Raw genomic sequence first — 21,283 nt, 5'->3', positions numbered from 1 at the left:
TGTCCAAATTTCCGATATGTACTTTCGGTGCTGAAGCTGTTTGCTAGGAGTATAAAATTATTCCCATAATTTCTAATTACTATATTTAGGGAAGCCCTGTACAGCAATCATACAGCATAATTTTTGAATGTAGTTTTAAATTAATAATAGGTATCGCAAAGATTGTAAAGGTTATCTGAATCAATTAACTTCAAGAATGTTTGCAGCAACAATTGAAAACAAAAATGCAGATTAAAAACATGTCTTGTTAAGGAAAACATTCTACTGTTCATATTGTAACATTGAGCATAGCACAGATTTGTAACATTTCTATTTTAATTGCTTCAGCCTAACTATAGAATTGCTGAATAATTCAATGCAGAATCACATCATATGACCTGTCATTTAGAGTCAGTGTTTTTCTCCTCATGAGCCACCTAAATCTAATCCCACTCTTCCAATCAGAAACTTGAGGTACTGGTAGAAACATTTGTGCTGCTTTCTTATGTTGTCTAAATAGTATACTAAATTGGTGATCTTTTAAAAAAAATATAATGCCCTTATTGACAATTTATGCACTAGAGAATATCTTGTCAACAAAAGTCATAGGAATTGGTTATACTTACTTTTCAGAACTGTAGCTATTATATTCTGTTGTGTAATACATACCATTGCTGTCAGTTTCTTCTCCTGGTTTTTATCTAGAAGTTTTTCATTGAAATCTTCATTGATTTTAAATGAACCTGTTATAATACCTGGAAGGAAACATAGGAACAGATATATACCTTTGGCTGTGACAGCGTTTGCTTCCGAACAGAATGCAGGTATCAAGACATTTTAGGGCCTTAAATTCTAGGCTCCATTCCACCTTCGGAGGTGCAGTGGAGCAGGTGCGAGCAACCTTCGCTCCTGGCCTTCCCATCAGAGAATCTGTGATCAGAGCAGGGCCGGGTAATTTAAACACCGGCGGCAAGTGCCAGCACCACTGTGGGTACATCTTGGGTGATCACGTGAATGGGGGGTGGGGGAGAGGTGCACAAAAACAATGCTGGAAGCTACTCTTTTAGAAGCCGGTGTCACTGGCTAAGGGCATTTTTTTCTCAGGCAGATGTCAATAATGCAGTCAGCATTTTTAGGGCCAGAAGCCAGGCCTTGATCTCCAAATGGGACCCCACTTGCACCCCTGAGCAAGTCTGTACACTCGAGTTCATCCCCATGTCCAAGTTGCTCAGCAGTAGTGAGGCTGGGGCCAAGGAAATTTGCACCATTGAGAATTTCTTCCCATTAGCTCATCCTCTCTGACATCAGGGAGCCATCTTCTGCTCTCCTCAGATCCCTGCACAAATTCCCGTCTGTGCTGCAGAAGCAGAACTGGGGCCAAGGAAGTTCAGCCCCTTTGTGTGTAGAACAATGTTACACCATAGTACAAACTACTTTAATTGAGCACCAAACAACATTCAAATTAATCAATCCTGAATTCCCAAACTTTTTTTAAAAATGCTTTACTCATGCTTCTGCAAATCGTAGAGTAGAATCATAGGGGGCTAATTTCCGCAAGGGTCCTCCTGCTCATCTACCGTGACTTCGGGGTTTACGCTGTATTTTCTGGGGTTTCTGAGGCTCTTCTGCCGAAGTTAAGGTGGACGCGCAGGAGAACTGCCACAGAAATTCATCACCCACAGAATTTTACAGCACAGAAGGAGGCCACTTGGCTCATCGCACCTGTACAATTCCCTGAAAACGCGATATACTTAGTCCCACTCACCTGCTGTTATCCTATTTATCGGTTATTTTTTCAAATATTTCCATTAACCCTTTGAAAGTTATCATGGTTTCTGTTTTAACCACTGTTACTGGTAACAACCTTCCAAATATAACATTTAAAAAAAATGTCTCCCTTTGTTCGTCTGGTGAATCTTAGATATATCTTACGATTCAGTACTTGATTAGGCATATGCATTATCCTGTCAGATTACCATGTATATGATAAAGGTTTCACAAGTGTCGTACAATTGCTGTGGCCTGAGGCTAGCTCTGGATGTAAAGGATATGAATGCCTTTCAGTGCTTTGCCATCGTCTTTCACTACATTTGCAGTTAAAGAGCATTTTGCATACTCCTAAGTTATTGTTTAAGAGATAATTGTGTATTGAAAGATCCAGAAAAAAAATGTTCTATATTGAAATTCAAAGTAGATTTGAAAGATTGGTGGAAATTTCTGAGACCACGCACCATCGAATGTTGATTAACTGTTTGAGAGTGCAAATCAAAAGAATTGAATGATAAATTCTCCAGTGTCATAGGCAGAGGAACACAGGTTCAAACCCCCAGAGTCAGGACTAGCGAGACATTGATTTAATCCCCAGGTCCAGGGAGCAGCAGATAAAGGTTTACTTCACTAGGCCCAGGGAATGGAGGAACACAATCAATTTTCAGTGCCTGAGAACAGAGACACAGATGGTGGAGCAAAGGGCGGAGGGGATGCATAGCATGCGAGAGTCGGAAGACCGATTGGCACAGACTAGGACGTCAGCCTGGAGGTTTTTGCAGAGGTAGGGAGTAGTGAAGCCATGCAGCGATTTGTGGACAAGTACAAGGGTCTTGAAGGCGGAGGACAGGAAGACAATGGAGGTTGGTAAGTGATGGGGAAACGAGGCTTGGGACAGGATGCAGATGTCAGAGAGTGGATTCTGGGAGGCCAACATGGAAAGCATTGGAGAAGTTGAACCTGGAGATAAATAAAGCATGGATAAAGATTTCAGCAGTGATAGGAGTGAAGTAACTGTAGAAATGGGCAACATTTTAGCAGTTAAAGTAAGTGGTCTAGAAGATGGATATGGGTCTGAAGCTCAGGTCAGGGTCATACAGGACACTGAGGCTGGTTCCACCTGAGTGAGCAGCCAGGGAGGGAGGTGAAGTTCAGGCAAGGGAACATAGTTTTTTTGTGGGAAAAAAATAACTTGCATTTGTACAGTGCCTCTCATGTCCTCGGGATGTCCCAAAGTGCTTTGCAGCTAACTAATTATTTTTGAACTGTGGTCACTGTTGTAATGTAGGCAAATTTGGCAGCCAATTTTCGCACAGCAATTTCCCACAGACAGCAAATGACCAGGTCCAAGTTGTATTGGTTAAGGGATAAATGTTAGCCAGGTTACCAGTGGACAAGGTGCTTCAGTCTTCCCACTGATCAATTGGAGAAAATTCTGGCTCATCCACGATTTAATGTTGGACAACACAGAGGTGCCTGTAGAGTTGAGGCTGGTGGAGAGGTAGAGCTGGGTGTCATCAGCTTGCATACAGAAACTACAGGTAAGGTTGCCAAAGAGCAACATTTAAATGAGAAAAAAGGAGTAAAGGATGGAACTTTGGGATATTCTGGATAGATAGGGATCTTTAATAAGAAGGCCAAAAGAAAATCTTTGGGGTGACAGTGAGAAAGTCAGAATAAAAGGAACCAGATCAAAGGCAACACAAATGTGACATTGAAGAAGAAAGAAAGGAATATAATGAGAGAAACTCAAAAAGTTGAGAACTTTGGGAGAAAAAAAGAGGTATGAGTGGCAGTACACATTACAAGCTTCTAATTTTATTCCCAATTTATTCAGTCGTGTAAAAAACTTTCTCCCCATATCATTAACTTTGGTGCCTTTAGGCATGGAGTACCCACCTTGGTTTCCCAAAAAGACAATGTGGATGGGTCGTCTTTTATACTACTGATTTGTATGCTTTGGGTTGACACAAACATTTTGCAGATAATTTTAATGTGACAACTTGTGAAGGTCAATATTTTTCAAAAATTTGGCCACATCATAAAATGCCTGCGTGACTTCATTTCCATACATCAGCTGGCAGCATCGAGTTATTTTTTATTTATTTAGAACAACAATTTCTAATAATCCATAGGACTCGTGTTAGATAACAGGATGTTCTTGTTATGTTTTACATTATTTGCATCTTAGAAACATTTGCATTAAAGAGTGTAAACCAGCACTGTCATTATGGCAAACATTTCTCTAGATTAATTAGGGCAGCTGACACCAAGTGCCTCAGGGCAAATCAATACGGCAGGCAGCATAATTAATTAAAATATCATCTACGTAGATCATTGTACTGAGGCAGTTCATAATGCCAAAGGTTAGATGGTTTGATAAAATACAAATTTTACAGACTGTCCATAATAAGTCTATACATTGTTCTCTGAGTATAAAAGACGACCCATCCACGTTGTCTTTTTGGGAAACCAAGGTGGGTACTCCAAGCCTAAAGGCACCAAAGTTAATGATATGGGAGAATTTTTTTTACGCAACTGAATAAATTAGGAATAAAATTAGAAGCTTGTAATGTGTACTGCCCCGACAACATCCTGCCTGTAGTGCTGAAGACTTGTGCTACAGAACTAGCCGCGCCTCTAGCCAAACTGTTCCAATACAACTACAACACTGGCATCTAACCGACAATGTGGAAAATTGCCCAGGTATGTCCTGTCCACAAAAAGCAGGATAAATCCAATCCGGACAATTACCGCCCCATCAGTCTACTCTCAATCATCAAAGTGATGGAAGGTGTCATCAACAGTGCTATCAAGCGGCACTTGCTCACCAATAACCTGCTCACCGACGCTCAGTTTGGGTTCTACCAGAACCACTCAGCTCCAGACCTTATTACAGCCTTGGTCCAAACATGGACAAAAGAGCTGAATTCCAGAGGTGAGGTGAGAGTGACTGCCCTTGTCATCAAGGCAGCATTTGACCGAGTGTGGCACCAAGGAGCCCTAGAAAAATTGAAGTCAATGGGAATCAGAGGGATAACTCTCCAGTGGCTGGAGTCATACATAGCACAAAGGAAGATGGTAGTGGTTGTTGGAGGCCAATCATCTCAACCCCAGGACATTGCTGCAGGAGTTCCTCAGGGCAGTGTCCTAGGCCCAACCATCTTAAGCTGCTTCATCAATGACCTTCCCTCCATTATAAGGTCAGAAATGGGGATGTTCGTTGATGATTGCACAGTGTTCAGTTCCATTCGCAACCCCTCAGATAATGAAGCAGTCCAGGCCAGCATGCAGCAAAACCTGGACAACATCCAGGCTTGGGCTCATAAGTGGCAAGTAACATTCGCGTCAGACAAGTGCCAGGCAATGACCATCTCCAACAAGAGAGTCTAACCACCTCCCCTTGACATTCAACGGCATTACCATCACCGAATTCCCCCATCAACATCCTGGGGGTCACCATTGACCAGAAACTTAACTGGACCAGCCACATGGCTACAAGAGCAGGTCAGAGGCTCGGTATTCTGCGGCAAGTGACTCACCTACTGACTCCCCAAAGTCTTTCCACCATCCACAAGGCACAAGTCAGGAGTGTGATGGAATACTCTCCACTTGCCTGGATGAGTGCAGCTCCAACAACACTCAAGAAGCTCGACACCATCCAGGACAAAGCAGCCTGCTTGATTGGTGTCCCATCCACCACCCTAAACATTCACTCCCTTCATCACTGGCGCACCATAGCTGGAGTGTGTACCATCCACAGGATGCACTGCAGCAACTCGCCAAGGCTTCTTCGACAGCATCTCCCATACCCGCAACCTCTATTACCTAGAAGTTCAAGGGCAGCAGGCACATGGGAACAACACAACCTGCACGTTCCCCTCCAAGTCATGCACCATCCCGACTTGGAAATAAATCGCCGTTCCTTCATCATCGCTGGGTCAAAATCCTGGAACTCCCTACCTAACAGCACTGTGGGAGAACCTTCATGACACGGACTGCAGCGATTCAAGAAGGTGGCTCACCACCACCTTCTCAAGGGCAATTAGGGATGGGCACTAAATGCTGGCCTTGCCAGCGATGCCCACATCCCATGAACGAATAAACAAACCTGAACTCCCCGCCCCCTGACCAACCAACATCTTCAAAGCTTTTGCTTTGCATATTTTGCATACAGACATACTGTTGTTACAATTTCGACATTGTAGCTGCTAATAAGTTTACTGAATGGTATTTACTTTTCAGCTATTTTGTAATTGTTGTTGCAGCCTTTTGCTGTTATGCTGGTGATTACTTAAATTGAGACACCTAATGTAAAGTACCATTAAGGTTAAAAGTAAGTCAGAAGAAGAAGCAAATCAAGAAATAGCGCTTAGGTGTTGCTGAGCTTCAATTTGAAAAGTTTTTATATTGTCGGAGAAAGGGAAGACTGAGCGACCGATTTTCACTTGGTAAAATCGGTGTTAATGGGGCAGTGAGGGCCTAAAAATGGGGTTGGAAGCCTTAACCCCGATGATCAGCTGATGCCATTTTGATGATTGGTGGCCGAAGCACCTGCCTGAAACAAGCGGTAGACTTTTTTAATATGCAATTCAGGGACCTATGACGTACATAGGACCCCGATTGCCATTTTAGTAGTGAGCTGGTCGGACTGTACATCATGCACTCTCTGATCAGTTCCATGGGCTATAGTGCCAAAGAGGCCCAGTTTCTGAAGAGCCCTTTTGTGAGGCCAGAAGAAGTACGAGTGCTTTTCCAGGCCCCACAAAAATAATCCGGTCAGCTGCTGCTTTGGGACACTCCCCCTGTTGGCGATCGTGATCGTGGCCCCCACCACATTTCCCTTTCTTCTGGGTGGAATATTGGCCTAATATATGTCTCCAAGCAAAGAGGAATCGATCATCGGGCAGCAGCAGCCCTCAGGTAAGTGGTCAAAGGGAATGAGGAAAGGGGAACATTGGGAAGGGTGGTGACCGGGAAAGGGGGCAATTGGGGTGGTCAGGTTGGGAGGGTAGCGGTGGTCGGGAGGGAGGATAGAGGTGATTGGGGAGGGCAGAAGCCGGAATGGGGGGGGGGGGGGGGGGGGGGAGTAGCAACGGCAATCTGGGGAGGCGCAACGGAAGCCATCAGTGGCCCACGTGGGCGGTCCGCCTAGAATACACGCCCAAAGATGCCGGCCCAAGGCACTTTGAAAATCAGGACTTATCTACATAAAACTGGTGAGCTGCAGACGCAATTAGGCGGGAGGGGGGCAAGTCCGGGCCAGCAGCGGACTGTATTGCTGAGCAGCCAGGAGGAGCTCTTGCTTGCAAAGCTTTTGCAATGCCTTCGTAGATAAAGGCAACGTGTAACTAAACCTCTGAGTCAGAAGGTTGTGGATTCAACATCATGCATTTATATAGCGACTTTAACATTGTAAAATGTCCCATGGAGCTTCACAGGAGCGTCATCAGACAAAATTTGACATCAAGCCAAATAAAGAGATATTAGGGCAGGTGACCAACAGTTTTAAGGAGCGCCTTAAAGGAGGAGAGAGAGGCGGAGAGGTTTAGGGAGGGAATTCCAGTGCTTAGGGCTTAGGCAGCTGAAGGTACGGACTATGGAAATTGGGGGTGCACGAGAGGCCAGAATAGGAGGAGCGTGGAGGTGTCGGAGGGTTGTGGGGCTGGAGGAGGCTACTGAGATAGGGAGGGGCAAAGCCATCGAGGGATTTGAACACAAGGATGAGAATGGAGGGATTTGAACACAAGGATAAGAATTTTCAATTCAAAGCACTGCCTGCCGGACCGGGAGCCAATGTAGTTCAGCGAGCACGGGGGTAATGGATGAACGGGACTTGATGCGAGTTAGAATACTGGCAGCAGAGTTTTGGATGAGCTGAAGTTTACGGAAAGTGGAAGGTGGGAGGCCGGCCAAGAGAGCATTGGAATAGTTGAGTCTAGAGGTAACAAAAGCAGCCAGGACTTGGGCACATAATCTAGGCTGGCACTTCAGTGCAATATTGTTGGGGATACTGTCTTTCAGATGAGATATTAAATGCACATTGATCTATTACCTATGTATTTACATTCTAAACAAATACAATAAACAAAAGATCCATTATTAAAGCTAAAACATTATTTAAAACATTAAATAGTTGTTACAAAACTATATTTTCTATTAGTCTACATATTTATGACAATATAACATTTTATCAGAAATATCTTCATATAGTTATTGGATTTTTGTTCTTTTTTTCCACTTTTAAATTATTTTCTTCAAGTGGATGTAAAAGAGAAAGCAGTAAATCATTGAGCTTTTACTGAGAAAGAAAAAACAGAACTAATGTATGCTGAATTCTACAGTAAAAGAATAACTCGATTTAAAGACAAGTATTTTCCATTTAAAATGTTATTCCTTGCTGTTAAGAGAATTGAGTGAATTACCTTTCATAGTTAGACTTGTGACATGTTCTGGATAGAATCCTATTTCATCTATATACATTTGGCTACAGATACAGGGGGGCAATGTTGAGCGCTGGCTTGAAGATTCTACACTGCACTCAGAATTGCTCTGGGTAGTTTCATTCCAAAAGATGCACATTGCTCCATTGCCCAGGTATTTACATTCTAAACAAATGTAATAAACAAATAATCAGTTATTACAACTGTAAAGTATGCTTTAAAACATATTACATTGAAAAGTATATTATCTATTAGTATGCATACTTATTGCAATATAACATTCTATCAGAAATATCTTCATATAGTTATGTTATTTTTTCTTCTTTTTTCCACTTTTAAATTATTTTCTCTAAGTTATCCCTTCCTCTCCAACTTTCCAAATTACGAGGGAATCTGTCAGTGAATCAGTGAATAGGAAAAGTATAAGAATACTATAGGTTGACTTGGCCTCTTTTTTAAATTTATATTTTTTAAGGGGTTTTTTGTGCCCATCAAGGTGAAAAATGCTGATGCTGGGAAATGGAGCCTTATTCCATATTTGGCATCCACGGCTTGATTCTACAATGGTGGCGAGTTGGCGGCCGGGGTGGGGGCGTGGGGGGTGGTTGTGAAGGTGCGTGTGGCAAACCCGCAGGAACAAAACTTACCGTTTCCGACGTAATTGCACGTTGATTGATGGTGATTAACTTCCCCTCCGGGTTTCGAGCCCGGCAGCCAGCCTGATCGACAGGTCGAGAAAGAGAGAGAGCGAGACATCACCCAGGACTGGAACGGAAGATCGGTGCGGGGAGTGGGGGGGGGGGGGGCGAATGGAAGATCTGGTGCTGGAACGGAAGATCGGTGCGGGGGGCGGGGGGCGAATGGAAGATCTGGTGCTGGACTGGAAGCCCGGGGGGTGGGGGAAGAGGGGAAGATCGGGGGGAGAGGGGCGGAGAATGGAAGATCCGGCGCTGGACTGGAAGACCGGGGGGGGGGGGGGGGTGGTGGTGAAGGGGATGACCAGGGGTGGGGGGGAGGGAAAGATTGGGGGGGAGAGGATAAGATTGTGAGAACATCGGGGGAAGATCGGGGGTTGAAGAGGGGGACATCGGGGGAACATCGGGGAAACATCAGGAGGGTGAAGAGGGGGACATCGGAATGGGAAACATCGGACACTGGAGCAGGTTTCAAAGATAGGTTCGTTTAGTGTTTTCACTCCCTTCCATGGTTTTTTATTTAATTTATTTAGTTTCTTGTTCCCTGATCCAGCCCTCCAGGCGTGAATCAGAAGCTGTGGGCAAGCCTCCCAGGTAAGTTAAAAATCTTTCGAAGTACTTAATCGGTCACAGGTAAAGTGCCTTAAGTACCTCAATGAGGTACATTTGGCTCTTTAACTGTCGGCTTTAATTGCCGGCGGGACTTCAGTTTTCGGGTTGCCCGCGCGCACACAGATGGGTCCCTGGGAAACTCGGAAGTCGGCGGGCTGGAGCCGGCTTCCAAACCCGAACGGGATTTCTGTGATTTTCGGAGCCCCCCCACTCCCAATGCACCTGCAATTGCCTCCTAAAATCACCCCCCCAGTGTCTGCATCAATGTTTCCCAGCTCAGGCATCAGATTAAGCTCCTCCTACTCTGTGTTGGTGCGCTGTTTCTAGCATGCTGCTTAATACATTTGTGCCAAGACCTTCTGTCTGCTATTTTAACTAAGTCATGAACCCTTTTATAAGTTGACTGTTAAAATAGACTACATAGGAATTTAACACAAATGTGTTAAGTGGTGTATTAGAGAGGCACATAGAGATTTTATGAGTTTGCCAGTTTAGTATCACTTTTTACTGCAGTGCAGGAAGTTTTTGTGTTATGTTTCCATGCCACAAGAAACCAAATGACACTGTTCAATCACATTTTGGGTAGGACTTTTACAGCTGGGAGAGCGCAGAGTCTTTCATCTTTTTATGCAAGCTGGATTTGAAGCCCGGTTCATAGAGGTGAAACAACAGGGTGCTAACCTAACTCGTCACTTCATCCCTCTCACTTCAACTGTTTTATTCAATCCCAACACCCATCCCCCACTTCACTTCCCGCCACCCCCCTGCCTTCCCAAGGGTTGCACTCAATCTCTCTGGTAAAGTGATTTGCCTTCATTTGGCGCATCCCATGCCTGGCCTAGAGCAAGAAATCACATATTTAGGGGACTATGTGTGAGAGTGCATGTCCTCCTGTTCCAATAGTGAAGCATGTCAGTGGATGAACACTCTGTGCCGTAAGGCTATTCAAAACAGTTTACAATTTAGTGATTTTATAAAAAAAAGTACACAGCACTTTCAGTGGTCTTTTTATATTGATTAAGGTAGCCCCGCAGTAATGGCAAAATGTTTGGTTCATGCATGCAGAGTTGGTATAGATTATACCAAAATCGAGATTAAAATAGTAACATAGTAACAGTTTCAGGCAGGAGAAGACCTTTGCACCCTCTAGTTGTGAATGGTGGTGGATAATTAAGCAACTAATGGGAGAAGAAGGCTCCATGAACCTTCCCATCGTCAATGATAGTGAAGCCCAGCATGAGAGTGCAAAAGACAAGGCTGAAGCGTTCACAACCCTCTTCAGCCAGAAGTGCCGAGTAGATGATCCTTCTCAGCCTCCTCCTGAGGTCCCCACCATCACAGATGCCAGTCTTCAGCCAATTCGATTCATTCCACATGACATCAAGAAATGCCGGACACAGCACTGCTGCACTGGACAGAGCAAAGGCTATGGGCCCTTCAAGATCTGAGGGGTAGTGCTGAAAATCTGTACTCCAGAACATGCTGCACCCCTAGTCAAGCTATTCCAGTTCAGGTACAACCCTGGCATCTACCTGATAATGTGGAAAATTGCTCAATTATGTCTTGTCTACAAAAGGCAGGACAAATGCAACCCAGCCAATTGCTGCCCTATCAGCCTACTCCCGATCATCAGCCAGCTGATGGAAGGAGTCATCAGTGCTATCAAGCGGCACTTATTCACCAATAACCTGCTCACCGATGCTCAGTTTCGATTTAGCTGCTCCAGAAATGAGGCCCGGGGTATTTTAACCGCGAACCTACTTTCCACCTTTTCCGAGCGGGAAGTTGGTGGGAAGCAGCGGAAAATCTCATGGCCCGTAGACCAGCCCCGAGACTTGGTAAACAGTGGGATTGGCTGTTGATACCATCCTGCGAGGATCTGGCAGTTGGGAAAGGGGGGCAGAGGAGACTAAGCTTTCCCTTGTGGGGCCCAGAGGAGCACTCCTGATTCTCCTGACCCTACAAGGAAAATAAAAAACACTTACTTCTCACCCCGATCCACTTCCCCACCAGCAGTAAACTCAATGCAGCTTCCTGCTCATTCCGCTGAGTTAAACAGTCGGGTTCCGATGATGTCATTGGGACAACATGCATATGTAAAAAAGGACCTCGCCGGATTTGGGCAGGTATCCTTGCTGCCTGCTCAGTCGAGCAGGTTAAAATCACAACTGGTCAGCTCCTGGTGACTCCAGGGCGGGTAAGTAATTTTTTTTTTTATTCGTTCACGGGATGTGGGCGTCGCTGGCAAGGCCGGCATTTATTGCCCATCCCTAATTGCCCTCGAGAAGGTGGTGGTGAGCCGCCTTCTTGAACTGCTGCAGTCTGTGTGGTGAAGGTTCTCCCACAGTGCTGTTAGGAAGGGAGTTCCAGGATTTTGACCCAGCGACGATGAAGGAACGGCGATATATTTCCAAGTCGGGATGGTGTGTGACTTGGAGGAGAACGTGCAGGTGGTGTTGTTCCCATGCGCCTGCTGCCCTTGTCCTTCTAGGTGGTAGAGGTTGCGAGTTTGGGAGGTGCTGTCGAAGAAGCCTTGGCGAGTTGCTGCAGTGCATCCTGTGGATGGTGCACACTGCAGCCACAGTGCGCCGGTGGTGAAGGGAGTGAATGTTTAGGGTGGTGGATGGGGTGCCAATCAAGCGGGCTGCTTTATCTTGGATGGTGTTGAGCTTCTTGAGTGTTGTTGGAGCTGCACTCATCCAGGCAAGTGGAGAGTATTCCATCACACTCCTGACTTGTGCCTTGTGGATGGTGGAAAGGCTTTGGGGAGTCAGGAGGTGAGTCACTCGCCGCAGAATACCCAGCCTCTGACCTGCTCTCGTAGCCACAGTATTTATATGGCTGGTCCAGTTAAGTTTCTGGTCAATGGTGACCCCCAGGATGTTGATGGTGGGGGATTCGGCGATGGTAATGCCGTTAAATGTCAAGGGGAGGTGGTTAGACTCTCTCTTGTTGGATATGGTCATTGCCTGGCACTTATCTGGCGTGAATGTTACTTGCCACTTATCAGCCCAAGCCTGGATGTTGTCCAGGTCTTGCTGCATGCAGGCTCGGACTGCTTCATTATCTGAGGGGTTGCGAATGGAACTGAACACTGTGCAGTCATCAGCGAACATCCCCATTTCTGACCTTATGATGGAGGGAAGGTCATTGATGAAGCAGCTGAAGATGGTTGGGCCTAGGACACTGCCCTGAGGAACTCCTGCAGCAATGCCCTGGGGCTGAGATGATTGGCCTCCAACAACCACTACCATCTTCCTTTGTGCTAGGTATGACTCCAGCCACTGGAGAGTTTTCCCCCTGATTCCCATTGACTTCAATTTTACTAGGGCTCCTTGGTGCCACACTCGGTCAAATGCTGCCTTGATGTCAAGGGCAGTCACTCTCACCTCACCTCTGGAATTCAGCTCTTTTGTCCATGTTTGGACCAAGGCTGTAATGAGGTCTGGAGCCGAGTGGTCCTGGCGGAACCCAAACTGAGCATCGGTGAGCAGGTTATTGGTGAGTAAGTGCCGCTTGATAGCACTGTCGACGACACCTTCCATCACTTTGCTGATGATTGAGAGTAGACTGATGGGGCGGTAATTGGCCGGATTGGATTTGTCCTGCTTTTTGTGGACAGGACATACCTGGGCAATTTTCCACATTGTCGGGTGGATGCCAGTGTTGTAGCTGTACTGGAACAGCTTGGCTAGAGGCGCAGCTAGTTCTGGAGCACAAGTCTTCAGCTGGGATGTTGTCAGGGCCCATAGCCTTTGCTGTATCCAGTGCACTCAGCCGTTTCTTGATATCACGTGGAGTGAATCGAATTGGCCGAAGACTGGCTTCCGTGATGGTGGGGATATCGGGAGGAGGCTGAGATGGATTATCCACTCGGCACTTTTGGCTGAAGATGGTTGCAAACGCTTCAGCCTTGTCTTTTGCACTCACGTGCTGGACTCCGCCATCATTGAGAATGGGGATGTTTGCAGAGCCTCCTCCTCCCGTTAGTTGTTTAATTGTCCACCACCATTCACGACTGGATGTGGCAGGACTGCATAGCTTTGATCTGATCCGTTGGTTGTGGAATCGCTTAGCTCTGTCTATAGCATGTTGCTTCCGCTGTTTAGCGTGCATGTAGTCCTGAGTTGCAGCTTCACCAGGTTGGCACCTCATTTTTAGGTACGCCTGGTGCTGCTCCTGGCATGCTCTTCTGCACTCCTCATTGAACCAGGGTTGATCCCCTGGCTTGTTGGTAATGGTGGAGTGAGGAATATGCCGGGCCATGAGGTGACAGATTGTGCTGGCATACAATTCTGCTGCTGCTGATGGCCCACAGCGCCTCATGGATGCCCAGTTTTGAGCTGCTAGATCTGTTCTGAATCTATCCCATTTAGCACGGTGGTCGTGCCACACAACACGTTGGATGGTGTCCTCAGTGCGAAGACGGGATTTCATCTCCACGAGGACTGTGCGGTGGTCACTCCTACCAATACTGTCATGGACAGATGCATCTGCGACAGGTAGATTGGTGAGGACGAGGTCAAGTAAGTTTTTCCCTCGTGTTGGTTCGCTCACCACCTGCCGCAGGCCCAGTCTGGCAGCTATGTCCTTCAGGACTCGGCCAGTAGTGGTGCTACCGAGCCACTCTTGGTGATGGACATTGAAGTCCCCCACCCAGAGTACATTTTGTGCCCTTGCTACCCTCAGTGCTTCCTCCAAGTGGTGTTCAACATGGAGGAGGACTGATTCATCAGCAGGAGGTTTCCTTGCCCATGTTTGACCTGATGCCATGAGATTTCATGGGGTCCAAAGTCAATGTTGAGGACTCCCAGGGCCACTCCCTCCTGACTGTATATCACTGTACCGCCACCTCTGGTGGGTCTGTCCTGCCGGTGGGACAGGACATACCCAGGGATGGTGATGGAAGAGTCTGGGACGTTGGCTGAAAGATATGATTCTGTGAGTATGGCTATGTCAGGCTGTTGCTTGACTAGTCTGTGGGACAGCTCTCCCAATTTTGGCACAAGTCCCCAGATGTTAGTAAGGAGGACCTTGCAGGGTTGACTGGGCTTGGTGTTTTGCCGTTGTCCTGTCTGGTGCCGAGTGGTCCGATGCCGGGTGGTCCGTCCGGTTTTATTCTTCTTATGACTTTTCGTAGCGAGATTTTACAACTGAGTGGCTTGCTCGGCCATTTCAGTGGGCAATTAAGAATCAACCACATTGCTGTGGGTCTGGAGTCACATATCGGCCAGACCGGGTAAGGGCGGCAGGCTTCCTTCCCTAAAGGACATTAGTGAACCAGATGGGTTTTTACGACAATCCGGTAGTTTCATGGCCATCATTACTGATACTAGTATTTTAATTCCAGATTTTTATTTAATTAATTGAATTAAATTAATTAATTGAATTTAAATTCGCCAGCTGCCATGGCAGGATTTGAACTCATGACTCTGGATTTTAGTCCAGGCATCTGGATTACTAGCCCAGTAACATAACCACTATGCTACCCTACCCAGGTAGGGTTAAATTTGCCCCATAAATAAAGTTAACAAATTAGCTAAATTGTAATATCTTACTCAAATATTAACATCTTTGTGTAGCAGTAATAACTTACCATTTATGATGTTAAAATTGAAGATAGTGAGAGTACCACTTGTTCCAGGGATATTAACAACAACAGGAAACACTATTCTTTGCACATATGCAGCAACAGTCTTAAATTGAGTCCTTTCCAAATTCAAATCTGCATGGTAAAATCTTTTTACACCTTGGTTATCTGAAGTATGAAGGCATGCAAAGAATGTGTTACTCAATGTACAGGTATTACACAAAGAAAATGGGGGTGAAATTTATCTTGGGAGTTAGTACAAAACATGCCATAACGAATTGGCTGCCTGTTTTACACTCCACCTCATTTTCTTTTCCATTGAAGTCAATTGAAAAGTCAATTGAGTGTAAAACGGACTGTGATTTATGAGCTGGTGTTAGGTACTGTCAGATACCATCTTTTGGATGAGGCATTCAACCAAGGCTCCAGCTGCTGCTCAAGTAAAAGATCCCATGGCACTATTTGAAGAAGAGCTGGGGAGCTCTTGTGGTGTCCTGGAACAAAATTTATCCCTTAACCAACACTTTCTTAAAACAGATTACCTGGTCTTTTACCTCATTGCTGTTTGTGGGACGTTGCAGTACACAAATTACCTGCCATGTTTGCTTATATTGCAACAGTATATAAATGCAAGTTCTTCCTTGTTTCAATGAATAATTTTCAAGTTTCTTTAATAATAATTAGCTATCATTGATTTGTTTATGAAACATCGAATATGCAAACAATTTTTTAAAATAGTTGTTTGTAGTTTTTACCACAATTATTGAACAGAAACCCTTTGCAATGTCCATTACTGCATTTTGTGTTATTTATTATCTGGCAGTGATATATTTTTTAAAAATCCCTAGTCATTAGGCAGCATGAAATTAGAGATGTAATCTATTCTTACCATTTATTGTGCTCTTGTTTCCGTCAAGCTGTGAATAAAGGGAGACCTACAAATTCGACAGACAGATAACGACAAGAATTAAGGGTATGATTTTCAAAGGTTTATCATTCTACTATAGCTTTGCTGTGGCTTCATGTTCAATGAAAAGGATCTACAACTTTTCATGTCTAATGTTTAAGTTTCTTGTAACAACATAACCTTGGAAACTCAGGTGGCACCTAGAGGAAGTTCATGTATAGCAAAAGATTTAAAGGCACATGCAGAGCAAAGGGAAAGTACGATGGTGAAGACAAAGGAACTTCTGTGACATATCACACATGTTAATGTAATAAATCGGAGGAACGCTATTTTGCTACTTTTATTCGACAACAATAACTTACATTTATATAGTGCCTTTAACATAGTAAAATGTCTCAGAGCGCTTCACAGGAGTGTTGTTTGACACCAAGCCACATAAGGAGTTATTAGGATAGGTGACCAAAAGCTTGGTCAAAGAGGTAGGTTTTAAGGAGCGTCTTAAAGAAGGAGTGAGATGGTAGAGAGGTGGAGAGGTTTAGGGAGTGAATTCCAGAGCTTAGGGCCTAGGCAGCTGAAGGCACTACCACCAATGTTGGAGCGATTAAAATCAGGCCCCAAGAGGCCAGAATTAGAGGAACGCAAAGATCTCAGACGGTTGTAGGGCTGGAGGAGGTTACAGAGATAGGGAGAGGAGAGGCCATGGAGGGATTTTTTTTATTCGTTCATGGGATATGGGTGTCGCTGGCAAGGCCAGCATTTATTGCCCATCCCTAATTGCCCTTGAAATGGTGGTGGTGAGCCGCCTTCTTGAACCACTGCAGTCCGTGTGGTGAAGGTTCTCTCACAGCGCTGTTAGGAAGAGAGTTCCAGGTTTTTGACCCAGCGACGATGAAGGAATGGCGATATATTTCCAAGTCAGGATGATGTGTGACTTGGAGGGGAACGTGCAGGCGGTGTTGTTCCCATGTGCCTGCTCTCTTGTCCTTCTAGGTGGTAGAGGTCATGGGTTTGGGAGGTGCTGTCGAAGATGCCTTGGCGAGTTGCTGCAGTGCATCCTGTGGATGGTACACACTGAAGTCACAGTGTGCTGGTGGTGTAGGGAGTGAATGTTTAGGGTGGTGGATGGAGTGCCAATCAAGTGGGCTGCTTTGTCCTGGATGGTGTTGAGCTTCTTGAGTGTTGTTGGAGCTGCACTCATCCAGGCAAGTGGAGAGTATTCCATCACATTCCTAACTTGTGCCTTATAGATGGTGGAAAGGCTTTGGGGAGTCAGGAGGTGAGTCACTCGCCGCAGAATACCCAGCCTCTGACCTGCTCTTGCAGCCACAGTATTTATGTGGCTGGCCCAGTTCAGTTTCTGGTCAGTGGTGACCCCCAGGATGTTGATGGTGGGGGATTCGGCGATGGTAATGCCGTTGAATGTCAAGGGGAGGTGGTTAGACTCTCTCATGTTTGGAGATGGTCATTGCCTGGCACTTGTCTGGCGCGAATGTTACTTGTCACTTATGAGCCCAAGGCTGGATGTTGTCCAGGTCTTGCTGCATGCAGGCTCGGACTGCTTCATTATCTGAGGGTTTGCGAATGGAACTGAATACTGAGCAATCATCAGCGAACATCCCCATTTCTGACCTTATGATGGAAGGAAGGTCAATGATGAAGCAGCTGAAGATGGTTGGGCCTAGGACACTGCCCTGAGGAACTCCTGCAGCAATGTCCTGGGGCTGAGATGATTGGCCTCCAACAACCACTACCATCTTTGTGCTAGGTATGACTTTTTATGATTTAAAAACAAGGATGAGAATTTTAAAATCAAGGTGCTCCCGGACTGGGAGCCAATGTAGATCAGTTGATAATGATGAGTCTTTGGGGAAAGGGGGATGATGCTGTGTTCTGTTACTGGGAACTTCCAAGAAATGGAAAAGCTGACTCTTCAATGTTGTAAGGAGGTGTATCTGAGTTAGATATGGGGGTTTGGGTTTATTCTTGAATACCCCTCAGGTTAGGTAGTGGTTTAGATTTGGTTAGTGGTCAGGGACAGGAGGATGTGACTGCGAGTCAGGCAGGTAAGGGAACCCCCCAGATGCAGTGGTGGTGGAGCCTCAGCCTTTGCCCTTCACCAACAGGTATGAGGTACTTGTTACCTGTGTGGATGAGAACAAAGACTGCTGGGAGAATGGGCAAATTGACCACGGCACAGTGGTACAGGAGGCCATTCAAGTGGGAGGAATGAAAAGGAATGTGGTAGTGCTAGGGGATAGTATAGTCAGGGGGATAGATACTGTTCCCTGCAGCCGTGACCGGGAGTCCCGAAGGCTGTGTTGCCTGCCCTGTGCCAGGGTTAAAGACGTCTCCTCACAGCTGGAGAAGAACTTGAAGCAGGAGGGGAAGGATCCAGTTGTTGTAGTCCACGTAGGAACCAACGACATAGGTAGAACTAGGAATGAGATTCTGCTGAGGGAATTTGAAGAGCTAGGGTCTAAATTAATAAGAAGAACCTCAAAGGTAATAAATAATCTCTGGATTACTACCTGAGCCACGCGCAAATTGGCATAGAGACAAACAGATTAGATGCTTAAATGTGTGGCTGAAAGAGTGGTGTGGGAAGCAGGGGTTTCAATTCATGGGGCATTGGCACCAGTACTGGGGAAAGAGGGAGCTGTTCCACTGGGACGGGCTCCACTTAAATCGGGCTGCGACCAGTGTCCTGATGAATCGAATAACCAGGGTGGTAGGTAGGACTTTAAACTAATAAGAGGGGGGAGGGAGGGTTCAGGTAAGAGTAAATTTATAAGCCTAAAGAGAAAAGTCAAGGCTGTAGAGCAGAGTAGCAATTTGGGTAAAAACAAGCAGAGTGTGCCTGGAAGGGACAGAGAGTTTAACAAAGGTAATAAGGCATTAATGATTAAAGTCACATCAGGGAAAGATAGCAAAAAGTTAAAATTAAAGGTGCTAAATCTGAATGCACGAAGCATTCGTAACAAGATAAATGAATTAATGGCACAAATAGAGATAAATGGGTTTGATCTGTAGCCATTACTGAGACATGGTTGCAGGGTGACCAAGGTTGGCAATTAAATATTCCAGGGTACTTCACTTTAAGAAAAGATAGGCAAAATGGAAAAAGAGAGGTGGGGGGGTAGCCCTGAAAATAAAGGATGAAATAAAGACAGTAGTGAGAAGGGATCTTAGCTCAGAAAATCAGGATGTCGAATCAGTATGGGTGGAGCTAAGAAATAACAAGGGGCAGAAAACACTGGTGTGAGTAGTTTACAGGCCCCCTGACAGTAGTTATAGTGTTGGACAGAGTATAAATCAGGAAATTAGAAGAGCATTTAACAAGGATAATGCAATAATCATGGGGGACTTTTATCTTCATATAGACTGGGCAAAGCAAATTGGCTAAAGTAGTTTGGAGGACGAGTTCATGGAATGCATTCAAGGCAGCTTTCTAGAACAATATGTTGAGGACCAACTAGGGAACAGGCTATTTTAGATCTGTGTGGTATTGTATAATGAGTCTGGATTAATTAGTAATTTTATAGTTAAGGATCCTCTGGGAAAAGTGATCATAATACGATAGAATTTCATATTGAATTTGAGGGTGATGTAGTTAAGTCCGAAACTAGGGTCTCAAATTTAAACAAAGCAATTACATAGGTATGTGGGGCGAATTGGCTAAGGTAGATTAGGAAATTAGATTAAAGATATGATGGTAGATAAGCAATGGTGAACATTTAAAGAAATAATTCATCACATTCAACGAATATACATTCCCTTGAGGAATAAAAACTCTATGGGAAAAATGATCCAACCGTGGCTAACTAGAGAAGTTAAAGTTAGTATTAGATTAAAAGTAGAGGCTTACAATGTTGCCAAAAAGAGTAGTAAGCCTGAGGTTTGGGAGGGTTTTAGAAATCAGCTATGGATGACCAAGAAATTGATAAAGAGGGAGAAAATTGAATACGAGAGTAAACTAGCAAGAAATATAAAAACAGATTGTAAGAGCTTGTACAAGTATGTAAAAAGTAAGAGATTAGCGAAGGTAAACGTGGGTCCCTTAGAGGCAGAGACAGGAGAAATTATAATGGGGAATAAGGAAATGGCAGAGACGTTAAACAAATATTTTGTATCTGTCTTCACAATAGAAGACACTAAAAACATACCAGAAATAGTGGGGAATCAAGGGTCTAATGAGAGTGAGGAACTTAAAGTAATTAAGACAAGCAAAGAAAAAGTACTGGAGAAATTAATGGGACTAAAAGCTGACAAATTCCCTGGATCTAATGACCTACATCCTAGAGTTTTAAAAGAGGTGGCTGCAGAGATGGTTTTGATCTTCCAGAATTCCCTAGATTCTAGGACCGTCCCTGTAGATTGGGAGGTAGCAAATGTAACTCTGCTATTCAAGAAAGGAGGGAGAGAGAAAATAGGGAATTATAGGCCAGTTAGCCTGACATCAATAGTAGGGAAAATGCTAGAATTTATTATTAAGGACGTAGTAGCAGGGCACTTAGAAAATCATAATATGATTAGGCAGAGTCAATACAATTTTATGGAAGGGAAATCGTGTTTGACAAATTTATTAGAGCTTTTTGAGAGTGTAACTAGCAGGGTAGGTAAGGGAGAACCAGTGGATATAGTATATTTGGATTTTTAAATGGCATTTGATAAGGTGTCACTCAAGAGGTTGTTACACAAGATTACGCCTCATGGGATTGGGGATAATACATTAACATGGATTGAGGATTGGTTAACAGACAGAAAATGGAGAGTAGGGATAAATGGGTCATTTTTGGGGTTGGCAGGTTGTAACTAGTGGGGTGAGGTAAGGATCAGTGCTTGGGCCACAGCTGTTAAATATATATCAATGACTTAGATGAGGGGACCGAGTGTAATGTATCCAAGTTTGCTGATGATAAAAGCTAGTTGGGAAAGTAAGCTGTGAGGAGGTTGCAAAGAGACTGCAAAGGGATATAGACAAGTAAAGTGAGTGGGTGAGAAGGAGGCAGATGGGAAATGTGAAATTATCCACTTTGGTAGGAAGAATAGAAAAACAGAATATTTTTTAAAAGGTGAGAGCCTAAGAAATGTTGGTATTCAGAGGGATTTGGTTGTTCTTGTACATGAATCAGTGAAAGTTAACATGCAGGTACAGCAAACAATTAGGAAGGCAAATGGTATAAGAACATAAGAACATAAGAAATAGGAGCAGGAGTAGGCCAATCGGCCCTTCGAGCCTGCTCCGCCATTTAATAAGATCATGGCTGATCTGATCCTAACCTCAAATCTA

The 21,283-nt window shown here is 44.7% G+C and overlaps 1 protein-coding gene across 1 annotated transcript in view; it reads right to left on the bottom strand.

Annotated features, from left to right (window-relative positions):
• The window catches only part of LOC137322151 (adhesion G-protein coupled receptor F3-like), a 101,136-nt gene that overhangs the window by 41,310 nt on the left and 38,543 nt on the right, over nucleotides 1–21,283 (bottom strand). Inside the window, exons 5-8 of the mRNA XM_067985265.1 lie at nucleotides 15,976–16,003; nucleotides 15,093–15,254; nucleotides 8,172–8,354; nucleotides 606–734 (exon numbers count right to left, since the gene is read on the bottom strand). Of these exons, the coding sequence (XP_067841366.1) occupies nucleotides 606–734; nucleotides 8,172–8,354; nucleotides 15,093–15,254; nucleotides 15,976–16,003 (502 nt within the window). The remainder of the gene's footprint in view (nucleotides 1–605; nucleotides 735–8,171; nucleotides 8,355–15,092; nucleotides 15,255–15,975; nucleotides 16,004–21,283) is intronic.

This window comes from Heptranchias perlo, chromosome 5, assembly GCF_035084215.1.
Source record: "Heptranchias perlo isolate sHepPer1 chromosome 5, sHepPer1.hap1, whole genome shotgun sequence".
Taxonomy (NCBI): domain Eukaryota; kingdom Metazoa; phylum Chordata; class Chondrichthyes; order Hexanchiformes; family Hexanchidae; genus Heptranchias; species Heptranchias perlo.
This window is presented reverse-complemented; position numbering and strand designations above follow the sequence as displayed.